The 16,428-nt window shown below is 43.0% G+C and overlaps 1 protein-coding gene across 3 annotated transcripts in view; it reads right to left on the bottom strand.

The window, feature by feature from the left end:
• Positions 1-531: 531 nt before the first annotated feature.
• Positions 532-16,428, bottom strand: part of RAD18 (RAD18 E3 ubiquitin protein ligase) — a 122,661-nt gene continuing 106,764 nt past the window's right edge. The window contains exons 12-14 of one of the 3 annotated variants that reach the window (XM_057706297.1): positions 15,105-15,167; positions 2,160-2,303; positions 532-2,054 (exon numbers count right to left, since the gene is read on the bottom strand). In XM_057706297.1, coding sequence (XP_057562280.1) covers positions 2,201-2,303; positions 15,105-15,167 — 166 coding nt within the window. In that variant the 3' untranslated portion in view covers positions 532-2,054; positions 2,160-2,200. Of the gene's footprint in view, positions 2,304-15,104; positions 15,168-16,428 lie in introns of all 3 variants that reach the window. The other 2 variants (XM_057706298.1, XM_057706296.1) reach the window with 2 other exon arrangements.

Here is a 16,428-nt window from a genome sequence, read left to right as displayed (position 1 = left end):
TGAAAGAAGCCACCTACTGTATGATTCCATTGATATGAAATGTACAGAATAAGGAAATATAAGAACAGAAAGTAGGTTAGTTGTTGCCTAGGGCTGGGAAGGGTGGAAGAGTTAGGGGTGACAAATAAGGAGACTAAAGGCAACAAAAATGTTCTAAAATTAATTATAGCGATGGTCACAGGACTCCAAATATACTAGAAGCCATTAAATTAACTGGGTGAATTGTATGTTAAGTGAACTGTATCTCACTGAAGCTGTTAAAGAATCAAGCAAACAGGACTTCCTAGGTGGCGCAGTGGGTAAGAATCCACACGCCAATGCAGGGGACACGGGTTTGATCCCTGCCCCAGGAAGATCCCACATGCCGCAGAGCAACTAAGCCCGTGCACCGCAACTATTGAGCCCATGTACTGCAACTACTGAAGCCCATGCACCAAGAGCCCGTGCTCTGCAACAAGAGGCCACCACAATGAGAAGCCCGTGCACCACAACAAAGAGTAGCCCCTGCTCGCCACAACTAGAGAAAGCCCATGTGCAGCAACGAAGACCCAACCCAGCCAATAAAATAAATAAATAAAATAAAATTTATTAAAAAAAAAAAGAATCAAGCAAATAAAGTTGGCATGGCCTCCAGAAGAAACTGCATGCCTCTCCTTTCCCATGGGCCAGTCCTCTGGAGGGTGAGCAGTGCTGGCTGCCAAGCCAAGGCTACAGGGAAGGCAGCCTGCCCCCCTTACATATAGTGGAGCACGTCTGCCCAGCCTGACCATGGCTGCCTGGCAGACGGTGGGGGTGGGGCATCACGGGATGGAGGTGGGGGTGAAGAGTTGCCCGCAACATGCTGGGACCAGAGAGGGGAGCCCACGGTACCTGCAGGAGTTGAAGGGATGGTACACGAGAGGAGCTGTGGCATTCTGACAACTTCCTGAAGCTGGAGCAGGCCGACCCACATGGCTGACTGGAATCCTCTCCAGGCAAGGGCCTCTTGGGTGAGCAGAGAAGAAATCCTACACCACCAGGCCATCCAGGAGCCGATGGGAGGGCACTTGCCCCTGTACTCCTTCCGAATGGTAGGTGCTGTTTTATACAGCAGGGTTGCGGCCCCCTCCTCCTCCCAGGAGCTCAGCGGGAGCAGGGGCAGCCACCCTGAGGTGCTGGGACAATTGGCCCTGAGAAGAACCAGGCTCCCCACCATGGAACCAACGCCAGGGTCTTCGTGGACTCCAGTAAAGTGGCACTGTTGTCACCAGGACACAGGCAGGCCCAGAGCTGCTGGTACTCGTGGCAGGGGACTGGTTCTGAAATGCCAAAGACAGGCATGAGAACCTCTGGAAGAGCTGGGAACTGAGGACATTTTGCACAGAGAACAATTTCTGATCAACCCCTTCCAATGATTTGTAGCTTGTATGCAAATATTCACAGGAGACTGTTTCAAGGACTTTATTTTAAATTGATATAGAGTCTATTCAGTTACAAAATCCATTTATTGCATTCTTTCCATTTAATAGCTGGGATTCAAAGTGTTAAAGATATGATTTACCCAAATGAAAAAAAGACCAAGGAGTCATTTGTAAGTGCCATTTCTGAAGAATGTGCCCAATGTTGCAAAGTTACTGTTTTGTGCCTTCAGGCTACAGTACTAACATCCTACTCCCACGGGTCTAACTAAGGACCACAGGAAGCTCTGGCAACAACCACCCTGAAACGGCTGTAACACACACACCAGCCTCCAGGCCTAGTGTGCTCACATGCATGGAGGATGTGAGTTAGGACATCCTGCCTTTCCAGAAACACAGTGGCTCTGAACACCTCAACTGCTCCTTGTGGTGGAGGGGTTAAAGGATCCTTTTCTGAAGTTGGCTTCTCCATGGAAGAGAAGGAGAATGGCTTAAGGACATTTTGCAATTTAAAAACAAAATCAAACAAAACTCTTTTGCTGAAAAGTCTCAGTCCTCTGCAAAGCTGGTAAATGTGTGGATGCCAGTATTTCTAGAGAGATGTTTTAGGGGCAGGGGGTAACTGACCAAGTGAGGATGCTTTGTAAATTTTTTTTCCTGGAAAGGCAGAAAAGAATGAAAATGAGTTAAACATAATATTTAGAATGTAACACCTTCACCTGGGCATTTATGAATATGAAATCTACATGGCAACAAAAGTACCATCTTCTGATGACTGCACTCGCAAAGGCAGCAAACCCACACTAATTCCTGTTCCGCTTGTTTCTTGGCTCTAGCTCAGCACTTTCAGCTGACCTCGTGCGACGATTCTGTCTGGGACTTACTTCTGTGTCTTGAAAATCATTTCTGAAAATGGGAAAAAAAAGAAAACAGCAGCTTAGAAAATGATGATCGTTATTATTCTACAGCAGTTTCTAGTTTACAAGTGCCTTCCCATGTGTTTTTATGTAATTCCCCAAATAGCCTTCTACTCCACTGGCAAGTCTACTATGATAATTGTTATTACTTTTATTATTATTTCCACCTTACAACTGAGAAAACAGTGACTTAGCAAAGGTCACAGATGCTAAGTGACAGAGTTAGGAACTGAACCCCTTTCTTCTGAATCAGAATCTAGCAGCTTTTCGCTTCTGCAAGAAAGCTGCAAAAAATGTGCTTCCATCGTAACAGCAAGACGAAGCCAGAGAGTCTAACAAAATCATAACTTACCTCGATCCTGTCAGAGAGCTGAGGTTGTACGGGAACCAAGAAAACAAAATCCCCTCCTAAAAGAGATGGGCCATGTGCATCCTCTCACTTCGGGCAGAGCACTGGGGAAAGAAGGGCTGCTGTGCAAACAGGTGGGAAGACAAAAGCTGACGGTTTCTGGATGCTGCAGCACAGAGTGGTGCTGCAGGCCCCTGACACTGGAGCCTTGGTGGTGCTCCTGAGACACTGGGAGAGGACAGGACACTGAAGAGAGCCCATGGCAAGGCACAGGGCTAAAGCAGGGGACGGGGATGGGGGGGGTGGGGGGTGGGCAGCAGGGGGCAGGCCCTGCCTGATTTCTTAGAGTAGAAGGCTATTTGGAGAATTAAATGAAAACACATGGGAAGGCTCTTATCAACTAGAAAATGATACAGAGAATAATGAAATGATTTAAAAGTATATGGGAAGGATGAGAAAGACACTGGAACTCACCAAAGAAGACACCCCAAATCCAGGGACAAAGGAGAAGCCTCAATGAGATGGTAGGAGGGGCACAATCGCGTTAAAATCAAATCCCATAAATGCTGAGTGGGTGACTCACAAACTGGAGAACAGTTATACTGCAGATGTCCACCCACTAAAGTGAGGGCTCTGAGCCCAACGTTAGGCTTCCCAACCTGGGAGTCCAGCAACGGAAGAAGGAATCCCCAGAGAAGCAGACTTTGAAAGCCAGTGGGATTTGATTGCAGGACCTCCACAGGACTGGGGGAAACAGAGACTCCATTCTTGGAGGGCACACAAAAAAGTATGCTCACCAGGACCCAGAGGGAAGGAGCAGTGACCCCATAGGAGACTGAACCAGACCTACCTGCTGGTGTTGGGGGGTTGCCTGCCCAGGTGGGGGGCAGTTGTGGCTCACTGAGGAGACGGGGGCACTGGCAGCAGGGGTTCTGGGAAGTGCTCATTGGCGTGAACCCTCTCAGAGTCCACCATTAGCCCCACCAAAGAGTCTGTTAGCTCCAGTTCTAAGTAGCCTCAGGCCAAACAACCAACAAGGTGTGAACACAGCCCCACCCATTAGCAGACAAGCAGATTAAAGTTTTACTGAGCTCTGCCCATCAAATCAGATTAAAGTCTTACTGAGCTGTGCCCACCCAGCCCAACCCACCATCAGTCCCTCCCATCAGGCAGCACCCACGAGCCTCCTAGATAGCTTCCTCCACAAGAGGGCAGACAGCAGTATCAAGCAGTATCAGCAGTATTTCATCTTTTGGAACTGAAAACCATAGCTACAGAAAGATAGAGAAAATGAAAAAGCAGAGGACTTTGTACCAGATGAAGGGACAGGATAAAACCCCAGAAAAACAACTCAATGAAGAGGAGATAGGCACCCTGCCAGAAAAAGAATTCAGAATAATGATGGTGAAGATGATCCAGGACTTTGAAAAAAGACTGGATGCAAAGATCGAAAAGTTTACCAAAGACCTAGAAGAATTAAAGAGCAAACAAACAGAGATATGCAACACAATCACTGAAATGAACAATACACTAGAAGGAACCAACAGCAGATTAACTGAGGCAGAAGGGCGAATAAGTGACCTGGAAGAGAGAATGGTGATAATCACTGATGTGGAAAAGAATAAGGAAAAAAGAATGAAAAGAACTGAAGACAGCCTAAGAGACCTCTGGGACAATGTTAAATGCAGCAACATTCGCATTATAGGGGTCCCAGAAGGAGAAGAGAGAGAGAAAGGACCCAAGAAAATACTGGAAGAGATTATAGTTGAAAACTTCCCTAACATGGGAAAGGAAATAGCTAGCCAAGTGCAGGAAGCACAGAGAGTCCCAGGCAGGATAAACCCAAGGAGAAACACACCAAGACATATAGTAGTCAAACTGACAAAAATTAAAGACAGAGAAATGTTATTAAAAGCAACAAGGGAAAAATGACAAATAACATACAAGGGAACTCCCATAAGGGTAACAGCTGATTTCTCAGCAGAAACTCTGCAAGCCAGAAGGGAGTGGCAGGATATATTTCAAGTGATGAAAGGGAAGAACCTGCAACCAAGAATACTCTACCCAGCAAGGATCTCATTCAGATTCAATGGAGAAATCAACAGCTTTACAGACAAGCAACAGCTAAGAGACTTCAGCACCACCAAACCAGCCCTACAACAAATGCTAAAGGAACTTCTCTAAGCGGGAAACATAAGAGAAGAAAAGGACCTACAAAAACAAAAACCAATTAAGAAAATGGTAATAGGAACATACATATCGATAATTACCTTGAATGTAAATGGACTAAATGCACCAACCAAAAGACACAGACTGGCTGAATGGATACAAAAACAAGACCCATACATACTGTCTACAAGAGACCCACTTCAGACCTAGGCACACATACAGACAGAAAGTAAGGGGAAGGAAAAAGATATTCCATGCAAATGGAAATCAAAAGAAAGCTGGAGTAGCAATAGTCACATCAGATAAAATAGACTTTAAAATAAAAACTGTTACAAGAGACAAGAAAAGACATTACATAAAGATCAAGGGATCCATCCAAGAAGAGGAGATAACAATTTTAAATATATATATGCACCCATTATAGGAGCACCTCAATACATAAGGCAAATGCTAACAACTATGAAAGAGGAAATGCAAGGCAGAGATAGAGACACAGATGTAGAGAACAAACACATGGACACCAAGTGGGGAAAACGGGGAGGGTTGCGGGGGGATGAACTGGGAGATTGGGATACCAAATTGTACACTCTAAATATATGCTGTTTATTGTCTGTTAACTGTATCTCAATAAAAATTCTTAAAAAAAAATAAAGTATATGGGAAGGATGTGCATAGGTGTATGTAAATAGTATACCATTTTATATAAGGGACTTGAGTACCTGTGGATTTTGGTACCTGCGGTGGTGTTGAGGGGGGCGATGTCCTGGAACTAATCCCCCATGGATTCTGAGGGATGGCTGCAATCTCAATACTGATTCTTTCTTACGCCTGCTCAAATCTGTTGTTGAGCCTCTTAGTGAAACCCTCATATCAGCTACTACATTTTTCAACTCCAGAATTTCTATTTTTAAAAAATAATTTCTTTTTCTATATTGGTATTCTCTATTTGGTGAGACACTGTCCTCATATGTCCCTTTAGTCCTTTGAACAGTCAAAACAGCTGATTTTATTGGTTGCTTCTCCCCCCCCCCCCCCACCCCTGGGTGTACAGGCCACAGTTTCTTGTTTCTTTGTATGTCTAATTTTTTGTTGAAAACTGGACATTTTAACCAATATACTGTGGCAACTATGGAAATTAGATTCACCTTCCTCAGTCTGTTGATGTAGGTGTTTGCTGCTGTTTGTTAAGTGACTTTCTGAGCTAATCCTATAACTATACTTTCTTCACTGTGTGTGACCACTGACATGTCTGCTGGATGAACTTAGTGGTCAGCTAATGATTAGACAGACGTTCCCCTCAACACCTGGAACCAATATAACACAGAACCCCTTGTCACAATGAGTCTTTGCCAAGGGACTCTGTGTGGGCTGGGGCATCCATTCAGCACTTGGTGGACAACTCCACCTTAGCCTCTGCTGTCAGCGTGCACATAGCATCATGGTCAGCTAGAAGGGGGCGCTGAGGACCCTCTCAGGTCTCTCCCGAGCACACGCAGAGCCCTAAGCATGCGTGTGACCTTCCAGAGCTACAGTAACACATCAGAGCTGCTCAAAGCCCTCATGGAAATCTTATTTTCCCTTAAGCTTTTCGGTTAACATATTGTTCGCCCCAACCACAAGGGTGAGTCAAAAATTATTCGCACTCTGGCTATATTAGAACTTCTATAAGTTCTACAGCCAGAGTGCGGGTAATTTTTGACTCACCCTCGTAGCATCCACTACCTTAGATGGCTATACAGCTAATCAATCGTCTCTAAGTGTTTTAAACAAACACCTCAGGGGAAAAAAGGCTTTTCAGACTGGGTAAGCTCCAAGTCAGATAAAGCAGAGACAGTTGTGCAAGTGGGAGTCTTCCAGGGAACCACCAGACAGGTCAAATAATAAGAATTCTCTGGGAATGAGGCTGTGAAGGAGCTCCAACTCCGTTCTGCCTTCTCTGGGGACTGCCAGGCTGCTGGTCCTCATCAAGACAGCAGACTACTGGCTGCCCAGGCAACTGTGGAGCTGGACAGTGGGGGATGGAAACAGGGCAGGTCAAATCACCACAAAGCTCATTGTTCTCACTAAAATTCAGCCATTTTTCTTGAAGAAATGCTCCTTGGATTGCTGCTGCCTTCGGTTAATTTTCATTTTTGAAAAAGTTGCTTCTGACATTTTGTCAATTTTGTCATTGCTTTTATGGAGAGAATTTCCAGACACTCTTATTTCATCATTTTTTCTGATGCCACTTTTTTTAACTTTTCCCCCTAGCTTTTAACTCATGGCCTTAATATCTCTAAACTTTCACATGTCAAATTTCTCATCTTAATATTTTATTGCCATTTATTTATTTGGCTTCTGGGTTTTTTTTAAATTTTATTTTAATGGGATGTTCCCCCTTATATTTAACTTTTATAAAATTACCGTTTCTTTGTTCTCTTACCTTATTTCCAATTTCCTTCTAAAATTTTAAGTAATATTTTCCTCCCATATTTTCCCTCTTTGATTTGCCTTCACAATAGCTGGTAACAAACATGGCTACAGTGATGGTGGAAGAAACAGCCTCTACCATAAGCATGGGCTTGAAGCAGAGTCCCTGGCAAGCAAGGCTCTCAAGGTTCTCCTAGAGTAATTCTCTAAAATACCTCATCCTCAAAGATGCAGGAATCCGAACAGGATAAGCCACCTCAAGATTTTTTTCCAAGCATATAACACACCTATTTACTAGAATGATGACACTTAATAATGTGGCACAAGCACAAGAAGGTTTTTAAATTCTAAGCCTCTAGAAGGTATAATCAGTGGATTTTTGAGCAAACTTTGCCAACTGCATGCTGTTAGCCAACTGGGGATACTCCTGTGGAGGACCATGGTGAAGCATCAGGAAGCACTGAATCTACTGAATACAGAAGCCATACCTGGGAGATGTTTATTACCAGCCTGCTTCCAGTATACATTATTACCAGGATGATTTACCTTCCTCTTGGTAGAGTCCTGGACAGACCCTCTCGGCATGGGGGCTCCCCTCACCTCCTGTTGATTATAGGGGGGCTGGGCAGAATAAGAGCCATTTAAACAGGGAAGAGGTTTCTGATTACTCTTTTTTTGGGGGGGGGGAGGGGAGAGACAGGATTAGCTGTTTCCCTACTGTGAGTACTTTCAATTTTTAAAGCACTGTATGGGGCAAAAGGCCCATCCAAAATACTAGCACATAAGCTTGAATGGGGACCAAAACCTGAGAAGTGTATTACATGGAAGAAAAGTTAGAGGCCATTTTCTCAACATAATGACAAAACATCTTAAACAAAATATTAAGAAACCAAATCTAGCAACATATAAAAGAGTTAATACTCCATCAACAAATTAGGTTTATTATAGAGTGAATTCTTGATTTAACATGTGAAAAATCAATGTAATTCACCACATTAACATAACAAAGGAGAAAAACCACATGTTCATCTCAATGTATTCAACAGAAAACATAAAAAACACTTGAAAATATTCAACATCCATTTATGTTAAAAACTAGGAATATAAAGTAAAAACCGAATGTTTTCCCACTAAGATTGGGAATAAGAAAAGGGTACTTTTACTACCACTTCTACTTCTAGTTTACATCTAAGTAGCAGTCCTAACCTGTTCAATTAAGCATTAACAAAGACTTTAGAAAAGGTATTAGAGACGACATGATATAGATGTACAAAAATTTTTAAAAACCCTATAGAGTATTAGAATTAAGTACATTTATCAAAATTCATGAATACAGGGTTAATGTAAAAATTTAATTTGTTTCATATATTAGCAAGAAGCAATTAGAAAATTGTTAAACAAACAACAAAAGTACTATTTTTAATAACATCAAAAAACCAAACATGCAAAAATAAATCTAACAAAAGACAGACATAATCATCTACACAGAAAGGTATAAAAAATTAGTGAGAAAAAATTTAGAATCTAAAATGGATAATACGCCATATTCATAAATCAGAAACCTCGACACACAAGAGCGTCTAGAAGATCACACAGGAAAATATATGACCTTGAGGAAGACAGAATTTCTTACACAGCACAAAAACACATTAGCCAAAAAGTAAAACAATGCTTAACAAGACATTATAATGAAGAATTTCTACTCAAAACATACCATTAAGAGTCTGAAAAGGCAACTCACAGGGCGAAAGCAAAGATGCTCACAGTACATACATCTGACAAAGGACTCATACCTAAAATACACAAAGAACTACTGCAAACAACAAGGGAGTGAAAAAAGACAGCTCCATTAAAAGGGGGTACAAAAGATGTGAATAGGAATTTTATAAAATAAGATATCCAAAAGGCTAGTAAGCATATGAAAATATACTCAACATAGTTATGGGAGAAATGCAAATTTAAATCACAACGAGATGCCACTAGATCCTATGAGGAAGAACGACTAAAATGAAGAAAGCTAACAATGCCAAGCGTTGATGAGGATATGTAACTGCTGGACCGCCCACTGTTGGTGGGAGTTAAAATTGGTACGAGCACTTTGGAAAAATGTTTGACAGAAGCTACTGGATGTATGTATATCCTAACACCCAGCTATACCACTCCTCAGTGTACACTCAACAAAAACAAAAGCACACGCACCAAAGGACATTTACAGTTATGTTCCTGACAACCTTATTCATGATAGCCAAAAACTCTAAACAATACATCCAGCAAAAGTGGACTGGGTAAATAAATGGTGACTTATTCATACAATGGAATATTATAGGGCAGAGGTTCTCAGACTGTGGCCTGTAGCAGAGTCACCTGAGGGCTTCTTAAAACACAGGTCGTTGGGCCCCAGCCCCAGAGTCTCTCATTCAGAAGGTCTGGTGTGGGGCTTAAGGATTTCCTTTTCTAATATGTTCCCAGGTGATATAAACACTGCTGGTCAGGAAACCACACTTGGGAAACCACGGCTCTAGATAAAGCAATGAATAACAAACTACCACGATATGCAACCATGGAAAAATCTCATAGACATAACATTGTGCCAGAGAAGAAAGGCGCCCAAGAGCACACACTATATGATTTCATTTACATGAAGTTTAAAACCAGGCAAAATTAACCCATGGTGATGGAAGTCAGAAATGTGCCTACCTCTGGGAGGAGGCAAGAGAAGGCTCTTAAATGTCAGTAATGTCCCACGTCCACATCCGGGTGGTGGCTGCACAGGTGCTGTGTCTGTGACCTTGGTGGCCCCCAATGACCCACACCTCCTGCCTTTGTGCAGTCCCCTTCCCTAGCGTCTGGGGCTGGTCCTGTGACTCACTTTCACCAACAGGATGTTGCAAAGTGATACAGCACCAGTTTCAAGACTAAGTCTTTAGAAAGCTGAGAGATTTCCGTATTTACACTCTTGGGAGCTGTATCAGTTTGGGTCCAATCAGGACCATGATAATTTGAACAGAAAAGTTTAATATAAAGAATTACTAACTGTAACAGAGGACTGCAGTAATGAAGGATTGGCTAGTAAGAAGGAAAGAGAATCCTAAAGAGTATATTATAGAAAGAGCAGAAATAAGGAATAGCCACTACTCAGGGTTGAGATGGAGCACCCCAGGAAGAGCCCTCTCCTGCAGACAGATCCAGACTCCTGCTTGGAGAGGGCACGGCTGTGGCTGAGGACCAGTGCTGAAGGCAGAGCAACGAGCTGCTGGCCAGCGGGCACTGTAGGAGCAGGCACAACCTGCTTGCAACCAAGACGCAAAACCGCTTCTTCCTGCAATGTCTCTCCAGTGCCCTCTACTGATAAAATTTAACCTCAGGAGAGCTGGCAAAGGAAAAATATTTATAGGGTTCGACTCAATTTTCACAGAGCAGGCAAAAAGGATGAATGTGGAGCTGAGGCAATAAATTGATAACTGGCACAGGGGCCCTGACCCTCCATATACAAAATCCCAGCTATCCTGCTGGAAAGACCACATGGAGAGAGACCATGCGGAGAAACCACGTGGAGAAGAACAAGCTCCCAGACTACATGGAAAGAGAGGAAAATCCAGACACCTCAGCAGAACATGGCCTCCAGCCGCCCTGCCAGTTGGCTGCGTGCAACATAAAGGACCAGCAGCAGCCTGAGGCCGGCCCAGACTGAAGAATCATAAGCAAATTAAATGGCTGTGGTTTAACCTCTAAGTTTCAGGGTGATTTGTTACATGGCAATTAAAAACTAAACAGAAACGTTTCTGTTCAATTTGGCTTGGTTATCTGCTGCTACAGGCTCATGAAACAACACAATCATTTATTTGGTCATGATTCTAGACCTGGGTAGGGCTCAGAACAGACAGCTTGACTGGGTCTGTAAGATCCACTGCGAGGGAGGCTCGCTTGCTCGGTGGCAAGCCAGCGCTGGCTGCGGGCTCAGCTACAGAGAGGGCTGGGCACCCCCTACCCCGCTGTCCCCCAGCTGTCCTCTCCCCACGCCCAGGGTGGGCTTCTCACAGCTGGGTCCACGAGGACGCACCCTAAAAGTGAGTGTTCTGAAAGGACAAGCCCCACTGTGCAAACACTTACCAAGCTGCTTCTCACATCACACGGCCAAACCCAGAATCAACGTGGGCCTCAAGAGTGTGAATACTGGGGGGCAAGATCCATCGGGGGCCACCAAAGTAACCCTAACCCCAAGTGTATTCAGTTGTAAAAATGCATCAAGTACACTTAAGATGTCCATGCTAATAATAGTTATTAATAAAAAATAATTAAGTTCCCTCCTCCAAAGAAAGCCAAATTATTAATAGTCCTCCCCTAGAAAATGCGATGGACTCATTGGTGCACTGCAAATGACCTCTCACGGGTTTAGGATGAATTGCAGACTATTAACAGAGAAAATGTTTCCTCCTTTACTGATTTTATAATACTAGTAAAAGCTATTTCCTAAAAAAGATTTTTAAGGCACTAAGAGATAAAGGGTTAAAAAAGACTGAAAGTGGCAATCCTCATCCATTCACAGGTTCTGAAGTCACGTAAGCTGTGTCCCTAACAGCTAGAATCCACCAGGGGTGTATTCAGATCCAATGAAAACTGACTAACATGCCTACTGAGCGGCCACCATGGGCCCCCCACCCCACCCCGGGCACTATGCGAGGTGCGGGGTCTAAGGAACAGACTCTCCAGGACGCGCGTCGGGTGGTGAGTGCTCAGTGCTGTGGGGGCGGGGCGCAGCCAGGGGCTCCTGAGCAGAGCTGTGGAGGAGGGAATGACAACTCCTGTCTGGATGAAGAAAGGGGGAAGGCAACTCAGGCAGAAGCAACAGCAGGTACGAGGCAGCATGACTTTGAAGCAAATGTGAGGAGTTCAGCTTGGCCGCAACAAAGAGGGGGGGAAGGGGAGAGGAAGAACGGCAGTGCAGGAGCCAGCAGGTAGGCTGGGCCATAGCTGGAAGAGCCCTGGATGCTGGCTGAGTCCCTGCAGGACTTTAAAGCACCACAGAGAGAACACAGTGTATTTTAGGTCTCACCAGCAGAATGAAGTGTACTGACTAGAAGCAGAGAGACAGCTGGATGGGTGGGGCAGGAAGCCAGAGAGAAGAGCGAAAGGGCCTGTGCAGCCCATGGCACAGAGGGGCCAGCAGAGACAGTTCAGGGGTCGTCCACAGCCCCACTACTTAACAAGGGGGCCCCAGAGGCAGCGTCGGCAACACCTAGGGGTGTGGTAAAATGCAAACTCCTGTGCCCTAGCCCAAATCTCCTGAATTACAATCTCAGGATTGGGTGGAGCCCAATAATCTGTGTTTTAACAAGTCCTCCAGGTGATCTTGATGTACATTTAAGTCTATCTATAGGACTTTGCAAACACTGCATGTGAGAGGTAAGAGAGAGTGAGAAGTTGAAGATGATTCTTAGGTCTCTGGCTGGAATGGTGGGGCAGAGTGTGACGCTACCAATCACTGAGGGGGGGAACACTAGAGGAGGAAAAGGTCTGGAGAGAAGGGACTCAGACCCTTGCAGGCAGACATATTTCCCCACATTTTATGGAAAAGGAAGCTGAAATCTGGAAATGTGAAATGGACCATTTTCGTTCCTATTTTCATTCTGTTCAACATAAATATATCCTGTAGCTCAAAATAGTAAGATGAACCAATATTCACAGATATAAGAACTCAAGACCACGCTGCAGAAAACAGGGTTTTGTTTTTGGGTTTTTTTGTTTTATTTTTGTTTTGTGGGGGGTTGTTTTTTGGGGGGGGTTGTTATTGTTTTGTTTTGTTTTTATATGGGGCATTGTGTCGCTAATAGAATCCTTCAATCATTTATGGAATGAGGAGAATGTGTTGGGACTGAAATAGTATGTTCTAGAACTAATATCTCAATTATGCCACCTGTGGCACCACAAAATGCCTAAAAGCTGAAGGTGGGTATTTGTAGAACTATCACATTTTGTTGAAAAGCTGTGCAGCCTTTTCCAGATTCTGTTTCTAAAGCTACACTGTGGCATAAGCTGGTTTAAACTGCTCTACACTCAGCTGAAACCAGGAGACCTGGATTCTTACCCCAGCAGTCCACTAACTAGGTGTGGACCTCGACCTTATCAACTTACCTCTCTGGAGCTCAGCCTCCTCTCTATAAAATGAAGGGACTGGACTAGATGTGCACTTACATCCTTCCAGCTTTAACATTTATTATCTGTGAGGATCAAGCAATGGGATTTGTTTTCTAAGTGCTTTCTTATAATAATGACTTTAAGAGGTCATCATTGCCAAGAATGGGCTTGGACTCAGGAATTCCGGGCTACAGCTTGTAGCCAGATGTCAGGGTTTAGTTTAGCATAAACAGGGGGACTCCTGGTATAGGAGGAAGTAGTTAGCTAACAAGTGGCCTCCTCTCCCAGAATTCAAAGTTCAATAATGCTTAGGTGAGAGTAACGCAGCCACAATCTCAAACGTTCATAAAACGCCACCAAACATCTCATTGGCCTAATAAACCTACTCATAATGCCTTCTCGGGATACACCACACTTTTCCACTCTCCCAGTGATTCAGCTATAATACTACAATATGTCAGCACAGGAAACTTCATTCTTGGGAAAGACAATTTAGCTTAATAGTCAAAACAGCTGACTTTTGACACATTAAAAATCTCAGCTCCATCACTTATCAATTATTGCTAAGTGACCTTGGGATGTTACCTCTTTCAGCCTCAGAGAGGCTTTCAAAAAGGTGAAGATGTCAACTGCATCAGATGCTGCTAAGAAGTCAAAGGAGACGAGGTCTAAAAAGTTGTTCTTTGGACTCAGCCACATGGAGGTCTTCAATGACTTCAGTGAAGGCTATTTCAGAAGAATGATAGGCCTGGCTGAGAACGCTGATGAATAAGTGGGAGATGAGGACTGGAAACTGCAAGCAGAGACTGTGCACCGAGAAAGGAAGGAGAGACACGAGAGCAGCTACAGGATGAGTCTGAGTGAGAGGAGAGACTGAGTGAGGTGGTGGTTAGTCAGTTGGTTTGAAGACAGGAAAGTTTCGGGCTTGCTGAAAATGCAATGAAAGAAAGAGAGAGTGGAGAGGAGAGGGAGAGGTGCCTAAATGAGAGAAGAGAGAAGGGGTAATGTTCCTGACAAGAAGCTAGGAATGAGGTAGGAGAAACTAGACTATATAATAAAGGGACAGCCCTTTATTATAAAAGGAAGGAATTATAAAAGGAGGGATAAAATAGGTACAAAAGTAGGCAGATTTATATATTCGGTGTTGGAAAGATGAGGATTCCCATATAATGGCTTCTATTTTCTCTACAAAGGAAGAGAAGAGGTCTTCAGCTAGGCTGGAGCCACTGAAAAGAATTGAGAAGGGTTCAAACAATCCTTGTGAAGAACAAGACAAAGAAACAGTCACAGAAACAATAAAAGTGCTAGACAGTTCTGAGGGTCCACTTGAGGTGTGTGATCTTCATGAAACTTCAGTGGAACAAATCTGCCCGGTTGTACTACAACCTTATCACCGGCAATATTTAGGAAAGGATTAAGAGTTTTCTAAAGACTCTAGGCCAATGCTTAACGCCTGACTGTTAACTCCCAACTATTAATTGTCTATTGGAACAATTTACCTCTAGAAAAACAACTTCTGACAAGTAACCAGGGTTACTATGCTAGGATTCCATTTCTAAGCAGAAACATACAGAAACAGGTAGTGAATAGGAAATCTTTACCTTGATACATGTGAATTATTACTTTAAGTCAATAAGCACAAATATTCTTTGGTTTGAAAATCAACTGTATAGAATTATAATTTATCAGGTCAAAGTACATGCTTACTTCATGATTATGAGAACTCACTTATGTGATGCTTCCCAGGCTTCCTCTTCTTCTAGAAGATCTCTTATGATGTCTGAACTGGAACTAAAAGGATACGTACATCAATATTGCCAGACAATAAAAAGACTGTGGTTCCATTTATATAAAATTCTAGAAAATACAAGCTAATCTACAGCCACAGAAAGCAAACCAGCAGACCAGTAGTGACCCGCAGGGGGCAGGGGTGGGCAAGGAGGGACTACAAAGTGGCACAAGGAAGCTCTGGGAGTGATGGATAGGTCATCATCGTGATTGTGCCGATGACGTCACAGTACATATATGACAAAACTCATCACGTTGTGTGCTTTAAATATTTGCAGTTTATTATACATCAATTTCAATGAAGCTGTTAAAAAACTTAATTAATTAGCAATAATAAAGAAAAAAAGTCACTATAGCTTAAATAAATCCCTCACTAAAAAACCTGGATTCAAATGGAATATAATCATGAGTCTTTTCAATTTCAATTTATGGCAACGAACAGATCAAATCACATTTTGAAAACGGCACTTTAGTAAGGAAATTCACAAGAGATATTAAGTTCCTAAGTGGCTGTTAGTCCCTTTGTAACAAATAAATTAAAGTGTAATTAATTTGAACTGTGCTAATACTGTAATTTGTTATAATTCAACGTAGCTTAAAGTGCTGTGTAATCTTTGGCCTATCTGTGCACTGAGGAGGGGAGAGTGCAGACTAAATAAGGTTAGAGGGGACAGGTATTATTTCTTTAAAAGAAAAATGTTTTAAGGCTTTTAGCATCTTGTTCTTACCCAACTAAATTCCTACCAAATATATACATATATATATATATATACACACACACACACATTAAAAGATGTACATCAATATCAAAAAAGCATTTCTTTAGACATCCAAGACACAGAATGCCATGGGCACTGTAACTCAGAAATAGTCGTCACAACCCCCAGGGTAGAGAAGGCTCAAACAAAGGAATAACTCTCTCTCAGGCAAGAGACAACAGGTTTGGAAATGTTAGTGCCAATCTTACTTCCAGTGATATTCTAATAGATAACCAAAGCTACATGTAAAAGAATGAAATTAGAACACTTCTTAACACCATACACAAAAATAAACTCAAAATGGATTAAAGACCTAAACCTAAGGCCAGACACTGTAAAACTCTTAGAGGAAAACACAGGCAGAACACTCTATGACATACATCAAAGCAAGATCCTCTTGACTCAGCTCCTAGAATCCTGGAAATAAAAACAAAAATAAACAAATGGGATCTAATGAAACTTAAAAGCTTTTGTACAGCAAAAGAAACTATAAAAAAGACAAGAAG

Source organism: Hippopotamus amphibius, chromosome 13, assembly GCF_030028045.1.
Source record: "Hippopotamus amphibius kiboko isolate mHipAmp2 chromosome 13, mHipAmp2.hap2, whole genome shotgun sequence".
NCBI lineage: Eukaryota > Metazoa > Chordata > Mammalia > Artiodactyla > Hippopotamidae > Hippopotamus > Hippopotamus amphibius.
This window is presented reverse-complemented; position numbering and strand designations above follow the sequence as displayed.